Source organism: Oncorhynchus clarkii, chromosome 7 (genome assembly GCF_045791955.1).
Source record: "Oncorhynchus clarkii lewisi isolate Uvic-CL-2024 chromosome 7, UVic_Ocla_1.0, whole genome shotgun sequence".
NCBI lineage: Eukaryota > Metazoa > Chordata > Actinopteri > Salmoniformes > Salmonidae > Oncorhynchus > Oncorhynchus clarkii.
In genome coordinates this window covers 24,711,752-24,737,046 of record NC_092153.1, presented here as the reverse complement: position 1 = coordinate 24,737,046, position 25,295 = coordinate 24,711,752, and the positions used below count along the sequence as shown (strand labels likewise).

General features: G+C 44.2%; 1 protein-coding gene across 1 annotated transcript in view; it reads left to right on the top strand.

The window, feature by feature from the left end:
* The window catches only part of LOC139414175 (transmembrane protein 163a-like), a 47,283-nt gene extending 22,248 nt beyond the window's left edge, over positions 1-25,035 (top strand). Inside the window, exons 5-8 of the mRNA XM_071162061.1 lie at positions 37-133; positions 9,862-9,973; positions 16,527-16,668; positions 23,700-25,035. Coding sequence (XP_071018162.1) covers positions 37-133; positions 9,862-9,973; positions 16,527-16,668; positions 23,700-23,760 — 412 coding nt within the window. The 3' untranslated portion in view covers positions 23,761-25,035. The remainder of the gene's footprint in view (positions 1-36; positions 134-9,861; positions 9,974-16,526; positions 16,669-23,699) is intronic.
* The last annotated feature ends 260 nt before the right edge of the window (positions 25,036-25,295 follow it).

Below are 25,295 nucleotides of genomic sequence, written 5' to 3'. Positions count from 1 at the left end.
TCTCACCCCTCTCTCTCTCTCTCTCTCTCTCTACAGAGCCTGCTTGATCCTGGGGGTGGTCTTCATCCTGTCCTCTCTGTGTATCCTGGGAAAGGCAATCCATGACCTGGCTACCAAGCTACTGCCTGAAGTGGTAAAAGATCCCATCTCCTGCCGTTGTACCCTTAAGCAAGGCACTTAACCCTTAACTGCACCTATAACTCTCAATCCAGGGGCGCTACACTGCCTATCTATCTATCTATCTTTTGAAAAAAGCTATATGGGAGTCACACGAAAAGCTATTTTTGGTGAACGGAGCCATATGGTCCAGCTCAACGAAGAGACTCAAATGTCGTGCACTACGTAGGGAATAGGGCGTTGTTTGAGACACAGCAGTACTCTCCGCTCTGCTCCACATGTCTGGGCATGTGAGCGTTCATTAAGGCCAGCTCCGGGTACTGTAATACCCACATTGGCAGTGCCAGCAGCCTTGGCAAATAGGTTTTACTTCAGCGAAGGGATTCCAATGAACATCTGGTTGGTGCTCTGAAATTGCTTGTCAAAAAACAGAGTGTAACTCGGTTTGGTGACTTGTTTTTCTCTTGCCGCACAGCTTTGCTTGTGTCTTGTTTATGTCATGACAAATGTGTTGGGTGTCATTTGTCAAGGCAGTGGGGGGGTCCAGACAGTGTACTGTACATTTCACTGCTGGGGCATCACAAATACACCTACAAATCTTTACAAAGTCTTATTGTGTGGTTGTAGTTGTTGGATGGACACTAGAATGAAGATTCACTGTAATGCAACGTATAGTAAGTCCGTCTAAATCAACAGAAATATGGAGTCTTTTCACTCTTCGAAGTTGTCAACTGGTTGTACTTGGGTTATCTGAAGTCTCTTCAACTAGAGCAGTGTGCCATTATGGTGTCCCCAATGCCAAATGACACCATGTTCCCAACATAGTGCACTATTTTTGACCAGAGCCCTATGGGCCCGGGGTCAAAAGTAGTGCACTTTGTAGGGAATATGGTGCCATTTGGGACACAACTGAGTATAAACTCCGAGAGCTAATATATAGTTTCATTCTCGCATCGCCAGACTGGTCACATCGGGTGTGAATTCCATTTACAAGACTTTCATGTGGGAATGTGTGAAGAGACAACACCTCCAGAATGGAGAGAGGGACAGAGAGAGAGGCCCTATTCTCACTACGAGACATGAAGGAGAGTCTGAGGAGCGGGGTGGCGAACGAGAATTCTACTTATCAATTACACACTTGCCTTACCTTTTGTTGTGGCTGGCAACGCAACATTCTTGATCCGCACCTCAAATTAAATTGACCGTAAATATCACAGTAGCCACTAGCCGGTAAGCACAAACTATTCAACAATAACAGTAACTTTTCTTCTAAAACATATTACACTCTTGAATAATGCAACAATTAACCAGCGTGTACAGAGCTGCCCCTTTTCTAATTTTCACAACCATTTTTTTATACTGAATGTTATCATATCTTCAAACAAACTCTAATATTATATATAGGGAGCCTGAGTGAACAAATAACACAACAATGACATACTTATTTCATAAGCAAAGTTATACAACACCCAATGTCCCTGTGTGAAAAAGTAATTGCCCCCATTCACTCAATAACTGGTTGTGCCACCTTTCGCTGCAATGACTCCAATCAAACACTTCCTGTAGTTGTTGATCAGTCTCTCACGTCGCTGTGGAGGAATGCTTGGCCCACTCTTCCATGCAAAACTGCTTTAACTCAGCGACATTTGTGTGTTTTCAAGTATGAACTGCTCGTTTCAAGTCCTGCCACAACATCTAATTTGGGATAATGTTTCGACTTTGAGTAGGCCATTCCAAAACTTCAAATGTGTTGCTTTTTGAGCCATTTTCATGTAGACTTGTGTGTTGGATCATTGTCTTACTGCATGACCCAGCTGAGATTCAGCTTCAGCTCGCAGATGGATGGCCTGACATTCTCCTGTAGAATTCTCTGACACAGAGCAGAATTCATGGTCCATTCTATTTAGGCAAATTGTCCAGGTCCTGAGGCAGCAAAGCATCCCCAAACAATCACACTTCCACCACCATGTTTGACCATTGGTATAAGGTTCTTACTGTTGAATGCAGTGTGGTTTTTGCCAGGTGTAATGAGACCTATGTCGTCCATATTGGGTTTTTGTTGGAAGATCTGATAACATTCAGTATCAAAAATATGCAAACATAGAGAAAATCAGAGAGGTTGGCAAATACTTTTGGACGGCACTGTATGTGCAGACAAAGGGTTTATTTTCTCGTCTGTAGGCTGCTACACTCATTACATTTGAGCTTCACGACAAAAGCGCAGAGTTGCTATAACCGCATGTCTTCATCAAGTAACGTTAGCCTATAAAACATTAACGATTAACCCCCTGTACGAATATAAAAGTACAGTAGGCCTACCTTACAGCATTGCAACAAACCAGGCTCAATTTTTAGCAGTATCATGCAAACCATTACATGTGGTAATTGCGGCTGAAAACGGTGGCATAATTGAATTCACTGCCACAAGGTGTTATATATGGAAGCTCATACCCGCCACTCAAACAATTAAATAAGAAGCCTCATGATTTGTCAACGTGCACAATTAAGTCTTCTGCTTCACTCTGATCAACTGTAGCCTACTGATAACAACCACAGCTGAAACTAGCCTAGAGAAGCCTATGCGCTCTGATCCAATCTGTGCCAGGCGAAACGTAACGTAATTTGATATGACTGGAATGAATCAATCAACACAATAGTGATGACATACTGTCTGAGTATATTTTTAATTACAAATACAAAGGCCTACACTATGTAACCCTGCATACAGCTCGAACCTGTTAGTTTTATTGTCCAATCGCAGTTGTTGCATCTTTGTCTGTGTAAAGGGTTTTAATGTTTTCTTACACCCTAGGGCCAGTAGTTTTTTCAGGTGTTTAAAAAAATACTATATGCCCTGATTAGAAAACGTATCTGGTCCCATCAAAGCCGATGTATTATTTTGTCATGCGCTACAACTAGGGTCCGGATTTGGTTAGATTAGCCTACTGTACTTACTACCAGATCAGGAAAAACGATTTCCTCCCCACCACTCTGGGACCTGTGGTGCCATCTCTGAAATCACCACACAAGGTTACAAATGATCTACATTTGACATGTTTTTTTGGAGGTGGGGATGGGCTTCCATGGTTTTACGTGGCTCAGTTCCTCCGGGGGTAACGGTCGAGACGTAGCAAGTACGCACGTTTACATTTGAGCAATATGTGTAGCCGACGGTATTTCTACGAAAAGTGTAGTACGTGTGAAGAGGCTCAGAGCGGGAGAGAAACACACAGAAAGAGAACGAGAGAGAGGGGGAGACAGTCAGGCAGACAGAGTGTGAGAGAGAAAGAGAGATTTGTGAAGAGAAAACAAGTGTTTATCTGGCTGCTGTCGGTGCACGAGAGGGAGAGGTGAAAAAGGAAGCGAGAGAGGGGAGAGAGAGAAAACAGAGCGATAGAAAACACAGAGAGAGAGAAACAGAGATATCTGTGAAGTGAAACATGATGTTGTGGTGTCTCTCTTCCTGGTGGATAATTACAGAAGGAATGTGGCAGAGCTCAGGTGTGAAAAGAGAACTACTAGAATAGCTAACTGCATTACTCTGTTGCCAGGCAATAAGTCGAAGCTAAGAGCCCGTTTTTAATCATAGAAAGCAAACAAGGTAGCCTAAGGCCATTGATGTCATAAGCACTTCTGGTGTTTTGGGTTTTTCATCATTGGTTAATTGGACAAATCACGATTTTGCAGGTGTTAGCTGCTTTTGAATTTCGGGAGGGGATATTTGTCCCGTAATTTGCAAAGAGAGAGGGTGGAGCTCCTCGTTCTAGCATCTCTTGATCCCATCTCTTAACCACTACCTATGATTTGGCTCGAGGGAATGAGGCCAATTATTGGAGGCACACCTAACGTGCAACACATTTAACACTAGAACCGCTGGCCTTTTAGCATATACGTACCCGCTAGAGACCAATGCCGGGCAGCATATGTGTCAGATGCATATCAACCTGCAAGGTGCTTAAACCTGCTTGATAAATACATGCTTGAAGAATAGTGCATAAACTATTGTAAAGGATTATTGCATGAAGAAATATTAATGGAAATATATCAATTAAAACAAATAACAACAATAGTTATTTGTTTAGATAGAGTCAAGGATATGTAAAAAAAAAATATATATTCTACAAAGTCGTAGAGAAAATGTTGGCCTATATCCTATTTTCGTTTCTCTTACAATAAAAACATTACAGTGTAGTCAATTTGATCAGCTGTATTTGTAGATTCGATTAGTAATAGAGTTATAGAAATTAATAAAGGTCAGTAGAAACGAAAAAGATGATAATAATAATAATATAACCAGCCATTTCCTGCGTTCCTGAACAAAAGCACCAGTGCACGAACAATTGTAACGGATGAACTGCATAAAGAAATATTAGTGGAAATATATTCGTGACAAGACATAAAAACAGTGGATTGTATCAGACACACTGTTGTGCCCTTGGCGGCCTGCCTGGCAGCTGTATCTTCTTCTTTTGCCGTTGATGTGGTTCTCACGAAGCTCACATGCCAGATCCAGTGGGAATGCATGGTGCTGAGGATGCAAACAGTGTTGCTTTACCACTCTCCATCACTGATGTGGAGTACAGCTCCTCTGGTATGTTGTTTTGCGCATGGGGGGGGGCAGCTCCTGCCTTGTTGGGTCACTGGCTAGTCTTCTTTGCGATCAACTTGTCCACCAGGGAAATTGATGTGAAGAAGCTGTCCACGGTCACATTTCTGCCTTAGCTCGTGTAAGGCTCTTACGAGTCTCTAAACCACAGTCTCAAACAGTTGCTCACCCGCTGGCCTGGTTTCATCTTTCCCCTGATATGGAAAGCCATTGAGCAAGTACTTGGTTTCGACAGCTAACCTAAACTTAACTGAAGTCACATGCACCCATTATCAGTTTCTTGTCTGGTTTCTTTCACCCATTCATCCCATTGACGACAGAATAACATCATTTACGTTGACTATGTTACTAGTTTTGTTTAGCAGCCAGAGCAATGCTGCCACGTGACTAGTCAGGTACATCACGGATATTCTTGGTAAAAGTTACATTTGGAAAAAGAGCTGCACCTGTTAAATCGTCAGAGTTATTTGACAAAGGTGAGTGTCCTAGAAACTGCAGAACTGCTCTTTCAGATACTATATAGAACTCACACTGTTTTACATGCATGTAACTCTGTCAATTACAAGATGCCCCAATCTCTTCATGTACAATTTGACAACTGATAGGACTAATATTGGCACTCATCAGGTTATTGTAAATGTAATTGTGTCTATAGGCTAACACTTATTATGTGTGAAATGAGCTTTGGTAACGTTTTTTATTTTAGTTAAGAACAAATTCAGTTAAGAACAAATTCTTATTTTCAATGAAGGCCTGGGAACAGTGGGTTAAATTCTTATTTTCATTGAAGGCCTGGGAACAGTGGGTTAAATTCTTATTTTCATTGAAGGCCTGGGAACAGTGGGTTAACTGCCTTGTTCAGGGGCAGAATGACACATTTTTACCTTGTCAGCTCGGGGATTCGATCCAGCAACCTGCCACGTGACTAGTCATGTACATCACGGATATTCTTGGTAAAAGTTACATTTGGAAAAAGAGCTGCACCTGTTAAATCGTCAGAGTTATTTGACGAAGGTGAGTGTCATAGAAACTGCAGAACTGCTATTCAGATACTATATAGAAATCTGCCTGCCTGCCCTTGAAGCAGGGCAGCGTAAACAGAATTGTTTTGTTGAGCCAACACTCCTACGGTATAAATGGTAATAGCAGAGCAATGTTTTTGAAACAGCTGAAGTGTATAGTCATTTTACTAATATTTGTAGGGTATGAAAAAGTTTTAAAAAATCGGTAACACTTGACACCCAGTGCCACGTTATGACACTGTCATAACCATGTCATAATATGTCTTAACAGCTGACATAACTTGACATAACCCGTTATAATAGGGTGAAAACACTGTCATGACACATATATTTACACCTGTTGTGGCACATATTGTGTTATTTTATGGCTGGTTATGACACCTACATACTGTAAGAGTGTCAAAACCCACATTTATTCTAATTAGTTTTTTTCCTGCCAAGAAGTTTTCATTTCGATTGAAAGTTTTTCTTAAATTCTTTGATGAAAACATTAAAAACCTTTGCACAGACAACAACTGCGATTGGACAATAAAACTAGCAGGGTCGAGCTCGCTGTATGCAGGGTTACATAGTGTAGGCCTTTGTATTTGTAATTAAAAAGATACTCAGACAGTATGGCATCACTATTGTGTTGATTGATTCATTCCAGTCAATCATTTAAAAAAAAAAGGCCTAGTTAGCCGAGCCACCCAAAGTTCGAATATAAACCAAAGTTGATCACATTCACATTTTCCCAGAACACAAATAAATGGGCCTAATTTAGGCTATAAAAACATTACGTTATGTTTCCCCAAGGCCAGGTCCAGATGGGATCAGAGCACATAGGCTCCTCTAGGCTAGCTGTAGCTGTGGTTATTATCAGTGGACTACAGTCAGACTGAAGCACAGACATTGTGCACGTTGACAAATCAAGAGGCATTTCATTTTATTCCATTTTTTTGGTTGCTGGTATGGGCTTCCATAGAAAACGGCTTGTTGTAGTGAATTCACTTAAACCCATGTTTTCAGTTGCAATTTGCTTTTACACATGTCATGAGTTGCATAATATTAAGCCTGGTTCGTTGTAGTGTTGAAAGAGTAGGCCCTACTGTGCTTTTACATTTGTATGAGAGGGTTAATCGTTCATTTTTGATGTGCTATCGTTACTTGATGAAGACATGCTATTAGCAACTCTGTGCTTTTGTCTTGAAGTTAAATGTAATGTACAGTAGCCTACAGATGAGAAAATAAACATTTTAATTGGCTGCACATGTTTATGAATTGAAGAGTGTAATATAGTTTGGTTGCATTATTCAACAGTGTAGCTAATGTTTTAGGAAAAATGTCTGTCATTGTGGATTAGTTTGTGGTTACTGGCTAGTGGCTACTTTGATATTTACGGTCAATTTGAAGGTAAGGAAAGTATGTAATGTAGAATTCTGGTTCGCCACTCCGCTCTTCAGACTCTCCTTCATATCTCGTAGTGAGAATAGGGCCGAAACAGGTGTATTAAAATTCAGTTTAAGAGGAGACACCTTCTGCATTGGCTGGATAGATTTACCATTGTAAGACAAGTTTTCAGAAGAAGGGTAGAAAATCAGGATGCAGCCTATAAGATGTGAATTTGATTCCTCACAGTAAAACCTGGACTGTCAACTGTAAATGTCAGGCACTGTGTTTGAATGTTGAGTGTGTCTCTCTGTCTGCATTCCAAACAACCCCCTATTCCCTACTACATAGTGCACTACTTTTGACCAGAGCCATGTGGACCCTGGTCAAAAGAAGTACACTATATGTGGAAAGGGTGCCATTTGCGACGCAACCTGTGAATTAGAGAGAGAGAGAGTGACTCACCCTCCTCCATACAGCCCTGATCTCTGCTTAGCCATCTCCCATCTCATCTCCTCAGAGGGCTTTTAAATGCCACGTGCCGGTGCTTCGTTCAACCCAAGCACCGCAGTGCTAAGAATTTTCAATATTAAAAGGAGTGTCAGAAGAAGTCATTGGGGGAGCAGGTCTTTCCTAGCCTGATTCCAGGTCTCTTTGTGCTGTATAGCTAGCTTCTACGGCCATAGAATATCAAAAAGATCTGGGACCAGGCTAGACTTCCCATAAAAGAGATTTGAAATGGTGCGCACTGTGCAGCATAGTAGGATTGGGCTCAATTCAGTTCTCAATTCTGTAAATTCAGGAAGTGAAATGATTCAATTCATGATTTAAAAAATCCCCATAGAAAACAATGGCATTTTTATTTATATCTCATGTAAACAATTCACGTTATAGACCTTGTACTATACTTATAGCTGACTACGTATATTCACTCAGGGGCGCAACAATGGTTTTAGAAGTGGGGGGGCGGACAAACACAAATAATTTCTAATCTAAAGCTAATTTCCTGCATATTACAGTGTCAGAACAAAAAGTTGAAATGAATTAGCTAGGGAAACTGCCAGTACATGGCTATACAGAATCACATTGCGGTGAAAAAAAACATCTGAATATCAGTCTTTAATTGCTTGGCCGCTGGTTTTTATCTTGATTGATTCAGATCCAGTGTGAGTGAGACAACAAAAAGCTAGCTAACCATTGGCTAGCTCTCTGCCACAGAAAAAGCTCAACACACATACACTGACAGCACCTCCCATGGTCCTAAAGCCAGCCTTTCAGTTCGCTTTCACACAGCCTGCCCGACTGCTCTGAGTCATCTGCATAGTCCTAAAGAACACTGGTCCTACTTCTTTTATCACAGAATTTTAGAACATGGGGGGGGGGTCATGACCTTCCCCGTCCATAGTGGATGTTGTGCCCCTGCACTAACATCTCAGTAATATATAACAAACAGTTTTTTCATTCTAAACTCAACAATGACTCAGGAATATACCATGTGTTTATTGGGCTTACAGGTTTCACTGTCCTTCTACGTAATTGCAGTCTATCTCTGGCTGTTCTCTGTTACCTGTTTAAAACGCTTTGAGTCCCATATTCCGCCGGCAGGTTTTAGGGCTTCTAACCCCTTGTAAACATAGTGTGTTTGAGCTACAGACTTCTGGGTTGTTGCATTTGATTGGTCTATTTCTTCTGCCTCATGATACCAATCTTCAGTGTGTGATTGACAAGGGCTGAGCTAGAACGGAGGCTGAGCTAGACAGCTGGGTTGTTGCATTTGATTGGTCTATTTCTTCTGCATCATGATACCAACCTTAAGTGTGTGATTAACAAGGGCTGAGCTAGAACGGAGGCTGAGCTAACAAGGGCTGAGCTAGAACGGAGGCTGAGCGTTGTATGTGAGACAAGGGCGGATCCTGAAAATGGTTCTTCTAACAAAAAAGTCTGGTTTGACCTACAGACTATTATGACCCATATATGAAAACTGAGACTCTCACGAACATGCACATGCAATCTGTTTTGCTCTGGCGCTCACAGGCCACACGAGTCGTTAGAATGTAAGGGGTTCTTCTACATAGAAGATCATAGGAAATCCCAGGACAAAGTGTCTACAATACTGTAAGGGGTTCTTCTACATAGAAGATCATAGGAAATCCCTGGACAAAGTGTCTACAATACTGTAAGGGGTTCTTCTACATAGAAGATCATAGGAAATCCCAGGACAAAGTGGTATAATACTGTAATAAGCTTACATTGTTGCTGTCACAAACTCCACACAGTTGTCACTGACTAGTTTGATATTCATTTCCCACTGAGGAGAAAGTTCCTGTACTTAAAGCATTCTTATAAATTCGTTTTATATCAAGTTTTTGCTTGGCGGCCTAATTTTGTAGTTGTTGACATTTTTCAATGAAACTCCTAAATGAAACTGTTTATGGTTGTACTGAAAAGAAAAGGCTAAATATGAGGGCAGAGCAAGCAGATTGATGAAAGTGGTGCATTTTTTTCACTGGGGGATTTAATGGGACTGATGAGGTTATTAACCTTGCAGAAATGCAGCTTTTCATGCCTTCAAGGCCATAGTGCAATATTAATTCCACAGCGGAGGCACTCTGCAACACTTACCCACTCTCTCTCTTGCTCTCTCTCTTTTTTTATTTCTCTCTCACTTTCCCTCTCTTTCCCTCTTCATCACCTCTCTCTCTCTCAATCCCCCCTCTCCTCTGTCATCTACTTCTCTCTCTCTATCAGGATGACTTCCTCTTCAGTGTGTCCATCGTCAGTGGCGTGATGTGTATCATTCTGTCCGTGTTCAAGTTCATGCTGGGCAGGGTGCTCACCAGCAGAGCCCTCATCACAGACGGTAGGTACCTAACTTTGTGTGTAGTTGCTCCAATACACTGATCTTGGGTCAGTTTTTTATTTTTCCAACTTGGATTGGGAGGAGGAGAAGATGATCCTTGATCTGTAGCAATGCATACTTCTGCCTGATCTAGGCCACTCCCACTTGAGTTCTGGCCAGTTAGAGAATTGGAGGAAGGTGGAGCACGAGGGTGAAAAACTCCATAGGGAATCATTGAGAAAAATGAAAAGGGGAAAAGGTATGGTGTATAGGAGGCTATGGCTGTGTCTGAAATGGCGCCCTATTCCCATAGTGCACGAAGATGGAAGGTGATTGGCTTAAAGACACCATCATGAAATCTGTGGAATATATTGGGAACTACTTAGTGCACTCTGTAGGGCAGTGACCATCAACTAGATTCATCTGCGGTACGATTTCTTTTCTTGAGCAGATGGTCAGAGGGCCGGAACATATAGGGAAGAAGATGGCGCCAACAGACATGGTAGCTCTGCTTCTAGCTCCTGAGCCACTTTGCAGTATTCTTTTGTTTGTTTTTGTGTTATTTCTTACATTATTAGCCAAGAATATTTTTTGTGTTATTACATACAGCCGGAAATAACTTTTGGATATCAGAGCGGCAGTAACTCACCAGTATTACGACCATGAATACGACTTTCCCGAGTTGGATCCTTTGTTCATACCCTCCAGGGCAATTGAACTTATCCCAGAGGCTGCTCTGGGACGCCGTCGGCAGAGAAGAGGTATTCAGAGTGGACTTCTAGTCCTACTCAGGAGGCGTGCACACCATCCACCGCTTCCGAGTATGTTACTCTCTAATGTTCGGTCTCTAGACAATAAGGTGGACGAGCTCAGGGCGAGGATCTCCTTTCAGAGAGACAACAGGGACTGTAACACACTCTGTTTCACGGAGTCATGTCTCTCTCCGGATACACTGTCCATACAACCAGCTTTGTACTCAGTACATCACGCAGACAGGAATAAAGACATCTCCGGGAAGAAGAAAGGGGGCGGTGTATGTTTCATCATTAACTACTCATGATGTGATCGTGATAATGTACAGAAACTCAAGTCCTTTTGTTCACCTGACCTAGAAAATCTCACAATCTAATGCAGACCGTATTACCTCTCCAGAGAGTTCTCTTCGGTTATAGTCACAGCCGTGTATATTCAAAAAACAGGAAGCTACATATCCTGAGGCCACATTTATTGTAGCTGTGGATTATAACAAAGCATATTTGAGGAAAAGGCTACCAAAGTTCTATCAACAAGTTTCATCCAAATCCAAGATGGCAGCTCAGTAGGACGTGTATATCTGTCTTTGTCTTATCCCGTGTCTTATCCCTTGTAAATAGCCAGTCTTATTCGTATATATCTTAATCTCACTTTCTATATACAAACTAAATATACTTTCCTGTAACCCGCCTCACCCAATGTGGTACGGATCTGTTATTTTTATTCCTTATAACTGGAACTTCCATCAGGAGATAGCCAGCTAACTAGCTACTAGTCTTAGTTAGCCACGGCTAGCGGTCCTCGCCTTTTTCCCTCCGGAATCAGCCAGCCTTAGCTCGGACAACACCTGCCCGTCTGCATAGCTCGATATCAACCCAGAGCATATCAGACTGCTTCTCTCTACCAAATCATCGGATTCCTGCCGCTCTGGGTCATTATTCCTGATCCTCGCAGGTAGCTAGATGCAAACGAGTGGCTGCTGTTAGCTAACACCTCTGTTCCGAAGCAAGCACCAGCTAGCCTTGAGCTAGCCTCGAGCTAGGCCCATATACCAGCTATTTCTAGGGCTACAATACCTCCTTTGCCAATTGGTCTGGACCCTTTATTGTCGACACGGAACCCCACCGTTCCATCACGACTGGACTGCCGACGCGATCGCCCGATGTAGTCTCAACAGGCTATTCTGTTACGATATCGCCGCAGAACCATCTACTAGCCCCGGCCCGCTAGCTTTTTCTGAACGCTGTGTCCCCTGCTCGCCCAGCGAAGTAGTGACTACCGAACAGCACCCGGACTCACCTATTGCTACTCTCCCTGGACTGTTTCAATAACACGGTACCTCATTTTGTTAACCTGTCGGCCCCAGCCTCAAACTCAGGCCCTGTATGTACCTAACTGACCCGCTCTGCCCATTCATCGCCATTTACCCGTTGTTGTCTTATCTCTCCTGATCAACACCTGTGATTGCTTTATGCCTCTCTTTAATGTCAATATGCCTTCACTGTAGAGACCTCAGTCCCGCTCAAAATGCCTTCGTCCTACCACACACACATGCGGAGACCTCATCTACGTTAATTGATGCCTCCAGAGACGAAACCTCTCTCATCGTCATGCAACGCATAGTTTACCTCCACTGTACTCAAATCCTACCATACCCTTGTCTGTACATTATACCTTGAATCTATTCTACCACGCACAGAAATCTGCTTCGTTTATTCTCTGTCCCCAACGCACTAGACAACCAGTTCTTATAGCCTTTAGCCGTACCCTTATCCTACTCCTCCTCTGTTCCTCTAGTGATGTAAAGGTTAACCCAGGCCCTGCAGCCCTCAGTTCCACTCCTATTCCCCAGGCGCTAACATTTGTTGACTTCTGTAACCGTAAAAGCCTTGGTTTCATGAATGTTAACATCAGAAGCCTCCTCCCTAAGTTTGTTTGGAGACGACACAACAGTAGTAGGCCTTATTACCAACAAAGACTAGACAGCCAACAGGGAGGAGGTGAGGGCCCTGGTGGAGTGGTGCCAGGAAAATAACCTCTCCCTCAGTGTCAACACAATGAAGGAGCTGATCATGGACTTCAGGAAACAGCAGAGGGAGCATGCCCCCATCCACATCAACAGGACCACAGTGGAGAAGGTGAAAAGATTCAAGTTCCTCGGCGTACACATCACTGACAATCTGAAATGGACCACCCGCACAAACAGTGTGGTGAAGAAGCCGCAACAGGGCCTCTTCATCCGCAAGAGGCTGAAGAATTTTGGCTTGGCCCCTAAGACCCTGACAAACTTTTACACATGCACAATTGAGAGCATCCTGTCGGGCTGTATCACCGCCCCGAACCGCAGGGTTCTCCAGAGGGTGGTGCAGTCAGCCCAACCGGGGGCACACTGCCTACCCTCCAGGACACCTACAGCACTCGATGTCACAGAAAGGCCAAAAAGATCATCAAGGACAACAACCACCCGAGCGACTGCCTGTTCACCCCGCTATCATCCAGAAGGCGAGGGCAGTACAGGTGTTTCAAAGCTGGGGCCGAGAGACTAAAAAACAGCTTCTATCTCAAGGCCATATATAGCCATTACTAGCCGGCTACCACCCGGTTACTCAACCCTGCACCTTAGAGGCTGCTGCCCTGTATGCATAAACATAGAATCACTGGTCACATTATTAATGGATCGCTAGTCACTTTAATAATGTTTACGACCGGCTTTACTCATTTCATATGTATATACTGTATTCTATTCTTTTAGATTTGTTTTTATTGTTGTGAATTGTTAGATACTACTGCAGTGTTAGAGCAAGGAACACAAGCATTTCGCTACACCCGCAATAACATCTGCTAAATATGTATATGTGACCAATAGTTTGATTTGATTGTATAAACGCAACATGCAACAATTTCAACAATTTTACTGAATTACAGTTCATATAAGGAAATCAGTCAAATGAAATAAATAAATTAGGCCCTAATCTATGGATTTCTCATGACTAGGCATGGGCGCAGCCATGGGTTGGCCAATCAGAATGAATTTCCCCCCATAAAAGGGCTTTATTACAGACAGAAATACTCCTCAGTTTCATCAGCTGTCAGGGTGGCTGGTCTTTCTTTTCCATATTTTTAGAGCCGGTAGGTGTTGGGATTCGTACCCACACAGACAGGAGAATCGCCCAGTACCCTCAGGTACTGGGCCACACATCTATTTCCTTCTACAATTGAGAAAGTTGTTCACTACTTATGAGTCTTTATGGACAACTCCGTAGCTCCTGAGCTCTTAAAATGTCCCTTCTCGTTTCAATAAGACATTTGTGGCAGACAGGCTGGCGTCAAACCAGTTTGAAAGGTCAGATTTGGATGGAGACACTCGCTCATTAAAGTGTGTGTGTGGGGTTCATTAAATTGTATGTGACAGCTAGCAGAATAGGAGTTAATTACCCACCAGATTTTCCTCTCGCTGCGTGACATTAAACAAGCCTTCAAAGGGGCAATCTGTGATTGCTACATACATTTTTGGACTTCTCAATGAATGATATATATACTGATGTATATATTGAATATATAACTTATAAATGCTTCATAAGCAGTTCAACTGTCACACTCCTTGAGAACACAAAAATATACGCTTGTTTTGCTCCCTTGTTTTTAAACAATGTCACTGTAAACAAACACTGGCTAGCCTCAGTGTAATTTTGATCTCATGGATGGTCAGTCCTCGCAGCTGTTTACCATAACAGTGGCGGGGTGTCCCCTTTGTTGGTTGAACTGCAGATTGCCCCTGATGTTCTTTACGGAGGTAATTGACGTGCCCAGTCTGGTCATGTCAAATGTGCAGTATGTAAAAGACTGGCAGAGGTCCTCGTCAGTCGGCGTCTTTTGAGGTGCAGAGAAGCCAGGAAGTGGGCTCTTATACAGTAGGAATTGAATGAGGAGAGAGACAATAGAAAAGGATTCAAAGTCATCTCTCTGTTCGTCTGTGTCTGTCGGTGTTATGGTTTGGATAAAGACTCTGTTGCAGACGACATGTCATTTCATGAAATATATGTACAGTGCCTTGCGAAAGTATTCGGCCCCCTTGAACTTTGCGACCTTTTGCCACATTTCAGGCTTCAAACATAAAGATATAAAACTGTATTTTTTTGTGAAGAATCAACAACAAGTGGGACACAATCATGAAGTGGAACGACATTTATTGGATATTTCAAACTTTTTTAACAAATCAAAAACTGAAAAATTGGGCGTTCAAAATTATTCAGCCCCCTTAAGTTAATACTTTGTAGCGCCACCTTTTGCTGCGATTACAGCTGTAAGTCGCTTGGGGTATGTCTCTATCAGTTTTGCACATCGAGAGACTGAATTTTTTTCCCATTCCTCCTTGCAAAACAGCTTGAGCTCAGTGAGGTTGGATGGAGAGCATTTGTGAACAGCAGTTTTCAGTTCTTTCCACAGGTTCTCGATTGGATTCAGGTCTGGACTTTGACTTGGCCATTCTAACACCTGGATATGTTTATTTTTGAACCATTCCATTGTAGATTTTGCTTTATGTTTTGGATCATTGTCTTGTTGGAAGACAAATCTCCGTCCCAGTCTCAGGTCTTTTGCAGACTCCATCAGGTTTTCTTCCAGAATGGTCCTGTATTTGGCTCCATCCATCTTCCCATCAATTTTAACCATCTTCCCTGTCCCTGCTGAAGAAAAGCAGGCCCAAACCATGATGCTGCCACCACCATGTTTGACAGTGGGTATGGTGTGTTCAGGGTGATGAGCTGTGTTGCTTTTACGCCAAACATAACGTTTTGCATTGTTGCCAAAAAGTTCAATTTTGGTTTCATCTGACCAGAGCACCTTCTTCCACATGTTTGGTGTGTCTCCCAGGTGGCGTGTGGCAAACTTTAAACAACACTTTTTATGGATATCTTTAAGAAATGTCTTTCTTCTTGCCACTCTTCCATAAAGGCCAGATTTGTGCAATATACGACTGATTGTTGTCCTATGGACAGAGTCTCCCACCTCAGCTGTAGATCTCTGCAGTTCATCCAGAGTGATCATGGGCCTCTTGGCTGCATCTCTGATCAGTCTTCTCCTTGTATGAGCTGAAAGTTTAGAGGGACGGCCAGGTCTTGGTAGATTTGCAGTGGTCTGATACTCCTTCCATTTCAATATTATCGCTTGCACAGTGCTCCTTGGGATGTTTAAAGCTTGGGAAATCTTTTTGTATCCAAATCCGGCTTTAAACTTCTTCACAACACTATCTCGGACCTGCCTGGTGTGTTCCTTGTTCTTCATGATGCTCTCTGCGCTATTGACGGACCTCTGAGACTATCACAGTGCAGGTGCATTTATACGGAGACTTGATTACGCACAGGTGGATTGTATTTATCATCATTAGTCATTTAGGTCAACATTGGATCATTCAGAGATCCTCACTGAACTTCTGGAGAGAGTTTGCTGCACTGAAAGTAAAGGGGCTGAATAATTTTGCACGCCCAATTTTTCAGTTTTTGATTTGTTAAAAAAGTTTGAAATATCCAATAAATGTCGTTCCACTTCATGATTGTGTCCTACTTGTTGTTGATTCTTCACAAAAAAATACAGTTTTATATCTTTATGTTTGAAGCCTGAAATGTGGCAAAAGGTCGCAAAATTCAAGGAGGCCGAATACTTTCGCAAGGCACTGTACATACATGTGTTCATTATTGTTGTTCACGTTCATGCTATTTCTACATAGTGTGTTGGAATTCCCTACGTGATAATACAGTTGACTAAACTAAGCTGTCTGTCTACCTGCCTTCCTGTCTGTCTACCTCTCTTGTCCGATCTACAGGCTTCAACTCCCTGGTGGGCGGGGTCATGGGCTTCTCCATCCTAATCAGTGCCGAGGTGTTCAAGCACGATCCCAAAGTGTGGTACCTGGACGGGTCCATAGGGGTCCTGATAGGCCTCATCATCCTGGCCTACGGAGTCAAGTGAGTGGGTACATTGTGTAGAGCCCTCAAACTCAACTCTGGACCTCGAGGCCAGTTCCACTTCATGTTGTCATTGTTCCCCTCTCATCGGGGACTGATTTAGACCAGGGACACCAGGTGGGTACAATTAATTATTAGGTAGAACCGAAAACCAGCAGGGTCCGGAGTTGAGTACCCCTGGTGTAGGAGGAAGCTGCCTCTAAACACTGATCTTGGGTCAGTTATGCCCGGTAAGAGTTAAGGTTAGGATTCAGGGAGAGGAAGCTAATCCTAGATCTGTATGTAGAAGAAACATAATATTCAATATTCACTGTTACACACATGTACATAGTTATGCTCCCTGAAAAACACACTTATTTAAGTATCAGAAATATTGTCATTTAAATTGTAAGCATTCAGAAGAACCTTGGAGTAGAAACTACATTGCCCGGTGCCCCAGTTGGTGGCGATTTCACCATTTTATGACCAAGGGAATGATGCGAAACGAACATGGCCAGTGTTTCGCTTAGATTGTTTTCCAGGTGGGGCCGAAAGCAACATTCATACAACAAAACGGTCAATACGCTTGTAAACTTTTGGTGCTGACTAACTATAAAAAATTGTTTCCCCCCACTGTAAGTCAAGTTAGTTAGCTAGCTACAATTATTTAGTTAGTTAGCTAGCTACAATTATTTAGTTAGTTAGCTAGCTACAATTATTTACAGTTAGTTAGCTAGCTACAATTATTTACAGTTAGTTAGCTAGCTACAATTATTTAGTTAGTTAGCTAGCTACAATTATTTACAGTTAGTTAGCTAGCTACAATTATTTACAGTTAGTTAGCTAGCTACAATTATTTACAGTTAGCTAGCAACTGCTCCTAAACTATTTTTTTTTAAATGTAGTGTCAACACGCTTCCAAAATAGAAAGGTATTTAACATTTGACAGATTTTGACCTAATTCACTTTCCTTTTTTCCCGACTGTCCAGAGAATAGTCATGTCAAAGTATGTAGAGGACAAATTCTCGCAGAAGCAATGAATGTAGAACCACAGCGCGGCAAAGAAATAGAGCTTTCCTTGCATGATCTCAGCGATGGTGACCCTCATCTGACTGTGCAGTCGGGGAGAGGAGAAGGTGCTGCCGCTCTCTTTCATGCTTTTCGTGTGTCTTCCCAAGTAGCGCACCGTAGCACATCTCAACCAAACCATCAGACAGACTCAAAAAAAAATGTATAAATTATTTTCAAAACAAGACATTTGGAGCAGGGCCATATGTTGATGTACAGTTTAAGTGCTGTTAGTCTTTCCTGATAAATCTTGAGAGAAAAAAAACTGTAGTTGAAAGAAAGTTCAACAGCAAAGCCAAACCAACTGAACATCACCGTGTTGATAAATATGGCCCAGTAGATGATGATTTTGATGTTCCTCTTCACCCAGGCGAAGAGAGCTCTCTGGGCAAGGATGATCTGGGTGTAGAAGAAACAATGAATCCAAATAAGAGTTTGACATGCTGCTGGATACAGTCTACCCCACTATCAGATAAAAAGCGAAGATGAGCTCTAGCTGCGAACTTCAAATTACAATACCAGAAACTAGGTACTGTAGACTGTGGTGAATCCCACCATAGATCCCGCTAGTATCTCCACAGGCTCTTCCAGTCTCTCTCTGCCTCGCAGTGGATGGAGCATGCAGAAGGATCTCTCGTAGTGATATCTTCTCTGACAGCGTCCAGGTGCTCAAACGCCGGACACGCTGCCAGAGGTTTCAGGTGTCGCTCAGGTAACTCTTTACATTGGATAAATGCAGGAAAACACATTTGAGCATATTTACATTGACCGAGAGGAAACTAATGAGCTGTAGAAAACTAAAAGAGAAACTATGGAAGTATAGAACATTGCAAAAGTGTCACACTAATATGCTATCATTGGAGGGAAAGAGGGATTAAAATGGGCCCCTGACAGCACTACTGTTTTTGGCGGTATCTGTCAGGATGGCATGGTATATCAGCTTTCATATCGGTATTGGATGATACTGGTTTAAGAATCGTCATCAGTATTGAACCACCTTAAATGAGCTATCCCATCTTTTTTTGCTTTTTTCTTGTTATTGGGTGCAATTGTGAACAAAAGCAATATCAGACAACATCCAATTGACATAATCATTGGTTTACTGCAGCCCAAGGACTCAATCCTACAAGGCGCGTGGGGAAGTTAGGAGATAGGCATCTGCTGGGCATTTGAATTGCCTGAAGAACAGTGTCAGTGATTTCAGCAACGATGTCTTCGGTGAGGCAATTCCATACTCAAACAGCAGATTGTAGGGGGGCGTCTGTCCAGGGAATTTGCAGCTCCCCCAGACAGGGAGTTGACATGCTTCCACCATTTCCTACTGGTTAAGGTCTTATCAGTAAGCTCCTCATTGAGTTTGACGTTGCTGTTCCTTCTAGCCTGCTTCTCAGCCTGGTTGTAGGAGTGTCTTGCTTGGGCATATTTTAAATGGTTGTTAGCAGTGTTGTTTTTCTGAAGCTGGCGGGAGAGGTCTCGCTTCTTCCTCGTAGCTCTCCTGTGCTTTTTGTCAAACCATGCCTTATCTCCAGACTTTTAGGTGACAATTCTGCCCGGGCATGTAATAGCTATATGTATAGACATATCATTACAGATTATGTTTGTGACCTAAAAACATATCCTTATAATCGTGATCTTTTCAAACTGATAACTGCTCAAATGAAGAACTTTAAAGATGGAAAGACAAATAGGTACAGGAGAGTACATGCCTGGGGTAGGGAAAACTCTGTCAATGTACCACAACCTGTTTGCATCTTAGATACAGATGGAAAACACAGCAAAACTAATTCATTTAGTGTTTGACTCATTTGTACAAGAGAAGGCACCTCACAGCCTTCATTATGGACATCAGACCCATATTAAATTAATCCAGATGAAGGTTTATAAAACAATCATTTTTAAATTTGATTTCATGAACATCAACTAATCGTGGATTACAAGGTTAGTCAGGCCTATGGTCAAGCCTGTGATTCATCCACCGTAGTCCAGGAATATTTTAGGTGACAAACTCTTTTAGGCAATGCATATTGGTAGGGGAAAAACATGTTATACCCACTATCAGTGTTTCACCTATATTGAGTTAGCAGTGGCGGGCCGCCACTTCTAAATCGTGGCAGCCACTACGAAAAATGAATATTATTTTATTTAAAAAATGTATTTTTGTGATGGTAAAATGTTTTCAGTGTAAACTTAAACGACTAAAACCAGATGTAAAGTATTTAAAAAGATAATGGAGCAATATACATTAAGAACACCTGCTCTTTCCAAGACAGAATCCAGGTGAAAACTATGATCCCTTATTGATGTCACGTGTTAAATCCACTCCAATCAGTGTAGATGAAGGGAAGAAGATAGTTAAAGAAGGATTTTTAAGCCATTAGACAATTGAGAGATGGATTATGCCATTCAGAGTGTGAATGGGCAAGACAAAAGAGTTAAGTGCCTTTGAACGGAGTATGGTAGTAGGTGCCAGGCGCACCGGCTTGTGTCAAGAACTGCAACGCTGCTGGGTTTTTCAGGCTCAACAGTCTCCCGTGTCTCAAGAAGGCTCCACCACGCAAAGGACATCCAGCCAACTTGACACAACTGTGGGAAGCATTGGAGTACATGGGTCAGCATCCCTGTGAAACGCTTTCGACACCTTATAGAGTCCATGCTCCAACGAGCTGAGGCTGTTCTGAGAGCAAAATGGCGGGATGCAACTCAATACTAGGAAGGTGTTCCTAATGTTTAGTATAGTAGGTGTGTTTTTAAATATGATCATCTTTGAGAAGTAACAACCACCAAATGAAAAACCAGACAGTCAGGGAGAATCTAAAATTACAAACATGACATGGCATGGGCCACCCATTCATTTTGTTATGTTTGAGTCACTCAGATAGCATAAGCCATGACAAAATGTGTAGAAATGCATGGAATTATCTTTAAAATTGTCGTTTTTTTTTCTCTCATTCCTTTGACAAAAAGTTTCCTGCAATTCTACACGAACTTTAAAACTGTAAAATGTTCTCTCCGCCCCATTGCAAAATGTGCAGAAAATTTGCTTTAAAACTTTGGGGAGGCCAAGAGGACGGCCTCAAAAAAATGTGGTCACAGACGGCGCCATTGGAGACTCCCACTACCACAACCCCCCCTTACGCTAACTTTTCCACTGCCGCTGAAGAAAATCCTATGGGAAACAATGCACTACACTGGCAGTGTAACGGTTCTCTTGTTGTGAAGTAGAGGCGGACCAAAACGCAGCGTGGTGGTTGTTCATTGTATTTTAATGAAGACACTATACATGAACAAACTAACGAAAACAAGAAACGTGAGAACTCAAAAACAGCCCTATCTGGTGCAAACACAAAGACAGGAACAATCACCCACAAAACACACAGTGAAACCCAGGCTACCTAAGTATGATTCTCAATCAGAGACAACTAATGACACCTGCCTCTGATTGAGAACCATACTAGGCCGAAAACATAGAACTGCCCCAAAACATAGAAAAACAAACATAGACTGCCCACCCAACTCACGCCCTGACCATACTAAATAAATGCAAAACAAAGGAAATAGAGGTCAGAACGTGACAGTACCCCCCCCCCAAAGGTGCGGACTCCGGCCGCAAAACCTTGACCTATAGGGGAGGGTCTGGGTGGGCGTCTGTCCGCGGTGGCGGCTCTGGCGCGGGACGCGGACCCCACTTCGCCATTGTCTTAGTCCGCCTTATTGTCCGCCTCCGTGGCTTACTCACCATGCCCACCCCTCTCAATGACCCCACTGGACAGAGGGGCAGCTCGGGACAGAGGTGAAGCAGCTGCTCAGGACAGAGGGACAGCTGCTCGGGACAGAGGGACAGCTGCTCGGGACAGAGGGGCAGCTGCTCCGGGCGGAGGGGCTCTAGCGGCCCCTGGCTGACTGGCGGCACTGGCGGCCCCTGACTGACTGGCGGCCCCTGGCTGACTGGCGGCACTGGCGGCCCCTGGCTGACTGGCGGCACTGGCGGCCCCTGGCTGACGGGCGGCACTGGCGGCCCCTGGCTGACGGGCGGCACTGGCGGCTCCTGGCTGACGGGCGGCATTGGCGGCTCCTGGCAGACGGGCGGCACTGGCGGCGCTGGGCAGACGGGCGGCACTGGCGGCGCTGGGCAGACGGGCGGCACTGGCGGCGCTGGGCAGACGGGCGGCGCTGGCGGCGTTGGGCAGACGGGCGGCGCTGGGCAGACGGGCGGCACTGGCGGCGCTGGGCAGACGGGCGGCGCTGGCGGCGTTGGGCAGACGGGCGGCGCTGGCGCTGGGCAGACGGGAAGCTCAGATGGCGCTGGGCAGACGGGAAGCTCCGGCAACGCTGGGCTGAGTAGCTCTCCTAGCGCCGAACAGGCGGGAGACTCCGGCAGCGCTGGAGAGGAGGAAGGCTCTGGTAGCGCCGGAGAGGCGGGAGACTCCGGCAGCGCTGGAGAGGAGGGAGCCCCTGCAAGGATGGGCCGGAGAGACAGCCTGGTACGGGGAGCTGCCACCGGAGGGCTGGTGCGTGGAGGTTGTGACGGATAGACCGGGCCGTGCAGGCGCACTGGAGCTCTTGAGCACCGAGCCTGCCCAACCTTACCCGGTTGAATGGTCCCGGTCGCCCTGCCAGTGCGGCGAGGTGGAATAGCCCGCACTGGGCTATGCAGGCGAACCGGGGACACCGTGCGCAAGGCTGGTGCCATGTAAGCCGGCCCAAGGAGACGCACTGGAGACCAGATGCGTAGAGCCGGCTTCATGGCACTTGGCTCGATGCCCACTCTAGCCCGGCCGATACGCGGAGCTGGAATGTACCGCACCGGGCTGTGCACCCGCACTGGGGACACCGTGCGCTCCACAGCATAACACGGTGCCTGCCCGGTCTCTCTAGCCCCCCGGTAACCACAGGAAGTTGGCTCAGGTCTTCTACCTGGCGTAGCCATACTCCCTGTTAGCCCCCCCCCAAGAAATTTTTGGGGCTGACTCCCGGACTTCCATCCACGACGCCGCGCTGCCTCCTCATACCAGCGCCTCTCCGCTTTCGCCGCCTCCAGTTCTTCTTTGGGACGGCGATATTCTCCTGGCTGAGCCCAGGGTCCTCTTCCGTCTAATTCCTCCTCCCATGTCCATACCTCCTCGCGCTGCTCCTGCTGCTGCTTTTTCCGTTGCCCATTACCACACCGCTTGGTCCTGTTGTGGTGGGTGATTCTGTAACGGTTCTCTTGTTGTGAAGTAGAGGCGGACCAAAACGCAGCGTGGTGGTTGTTCATTGTATTTTAATGAAGACACTATACATGAACAAACTAACGAAAACAAGAAACGTGAGAACTCAAAAACAGCCCTATCTGGTGCAAACACAAAGACAGGAACAATCACCCACAAAACACACAGTGAAACCCAGGCTACCTAAGTATGATTCTCAATCAGAGACAACTAATGACACCTGCCTCTGATTGAGAACCATACTAGGCCGAAAACATAGAACTGCCCCAAAACATAGAAAAACAAACATAGACTGCCCACCCAACTCACGCCCTGACCATACTAAATAAATGCAAAACAAAGGAAATAGAGGTCAGAACGTGACAGGCAGTGCAGCCTTTCACCAGGCTTGGCAGTGTTCTGTCCCAGGGAGCATTCCAATCATGAAAGAGACTCGGGGGAGAAAGAAATCCAAACATGACACCACAGGGTGCATCAACAAATGCACCAATAAAAGCAGCTGCAGTGGTTACACAAATGTACTCAAATAATCAGACGTGATAGATTCAGTTACTCAACACATTCTGAACTTCCTCTACAAGGAACGACGGTTTTCACTCATTTAATATTGGCAATGAAATGCAGTTGCATCTCTCCCTGTGTGTGTGTGTGTGTGTGTGTGTGTGTGTGTGTGTGTGTGTGTGTGTGTGTGTGTGTGTGTGTGTGTGTGTGTGTGTGTGTGTGTGCCTGTGTATGTTAGCGATTTCATTAATGTGAATGTCTCTTTCCTGTCACAGGCTGCTGGTTGATATGGTCCCTCGAGTGCGACAGACGAGGAACTACGAGCGCTTTGAGTGACAGAAGACCACGGGAAGAGCAGCGAGGGCTCAGTGGGGGATGGGTTCTAGGTTATATACAGTATGTGTACGTCCAGTGTCTGTTCTAGGATATGTATATCTACGCCCAGTCCCTATCCTGCTCAGCTCCATTCTTCCTGGTAGATCTCTCCAGTCACCATGACAAACCTATTGATTGATTTAGACCTCACTTGTGCCAGCCCAGTGGCATTTTAGTGAGACCCAAGTGGTCCATTCTGCAGCGTTCCCCCTGTCTCTCTCTGACTCCGAACCTGATCCGTCCATAGGAGTCATTACGAAGTCAAAGGGAAGATGGAGGAGGTTTCCCTCAATGTTTCTCCTCCTCCTCTGCCGAAGCAGGGGGAGGCGGAAGGACAGACCGAAGAACGTGGCCTGCTGAGTCGTCAGGAAATTATGCCACTGCCGCTACAAAGGCACTGCACATTGTCCACTGATTACAGTCTGGTGTTCATATCTCTATCTCCACTTGGACAAGATGGCTGATTCAGATATGCATCTCAGTCCTTATGGGATTTCAATGGTTTCTAATAGGCTTTTTCTTTTGTTCAGTCTAATGTGTCCCCAATGGCACTCTATGCCCTTTATAGTGCACTACTTTTGACCACCCTATTCCCTTTATAGCGCACTACTTTTGACCGGGGCCCATAAAAAGTGCACTATGTAGGAAATAGGGTGGCATTTGGCACACACACACAGCCTATTTCTGTTTATGACACCACTGCTCAAAGTAGATGTGTTGCGTTTATGTAGTCGTGATGTAGTAACAGGTAAACTATATTTTAGGGTGGTAGTTGCTACTATTCGTAGCTATAGGGCATGTTTGCTATCCCCCAAAAATTCAGCAGGGGAAATGGATTTCTGAGATGCCCATTGTATTATCAATTGTAGACACAATAGTATAGTATAGCAGTACACTATGTACATTTCGCTACACTCGCATTAACATCTGCTAACCATGTGTATGTGACAAATAAAATTTGATTTGATTATGTGCAATAACAACATGACAGACGACTCTTATCAATGGCTTGTGTCCCAAATGGCACCCTAATCCCTACATAGTCACTATGGGTCCTGGTCAAAGGTAGTGCACTATAGGGAATAGGGTAATATTTGGGACAAAACCTATATCATTTGATTAGTGAATATGAAAGCACAAATGTCCCTGTCAACAACTCATGTATGGATTATGTGTTTGCTGTATTGCTTAAGATGGCCACATTAAGGGGTGTTGAATAAAAGCCTGTGGCAGACCATCAACAGACAACGTGACTGGAGACAAAGACTCTAGCCAGAGATTACCGCGCTGAAACAAGTCTTTTTCTGTGCACCACAGCCAAGTCTGTTGGCTAGAGCACAACAGGTCATCCCTTTTTAGGCAATTCTCTCTTCCTTATCTAATTCCTTAACCATGTCTGATGGGGGAAATACGGTCGTCCTGGCGAGTAAATATACCATATACAATGATATTGTTTAAAGCTTTCACAATCTGCCACGATGGATGTAATTATATAT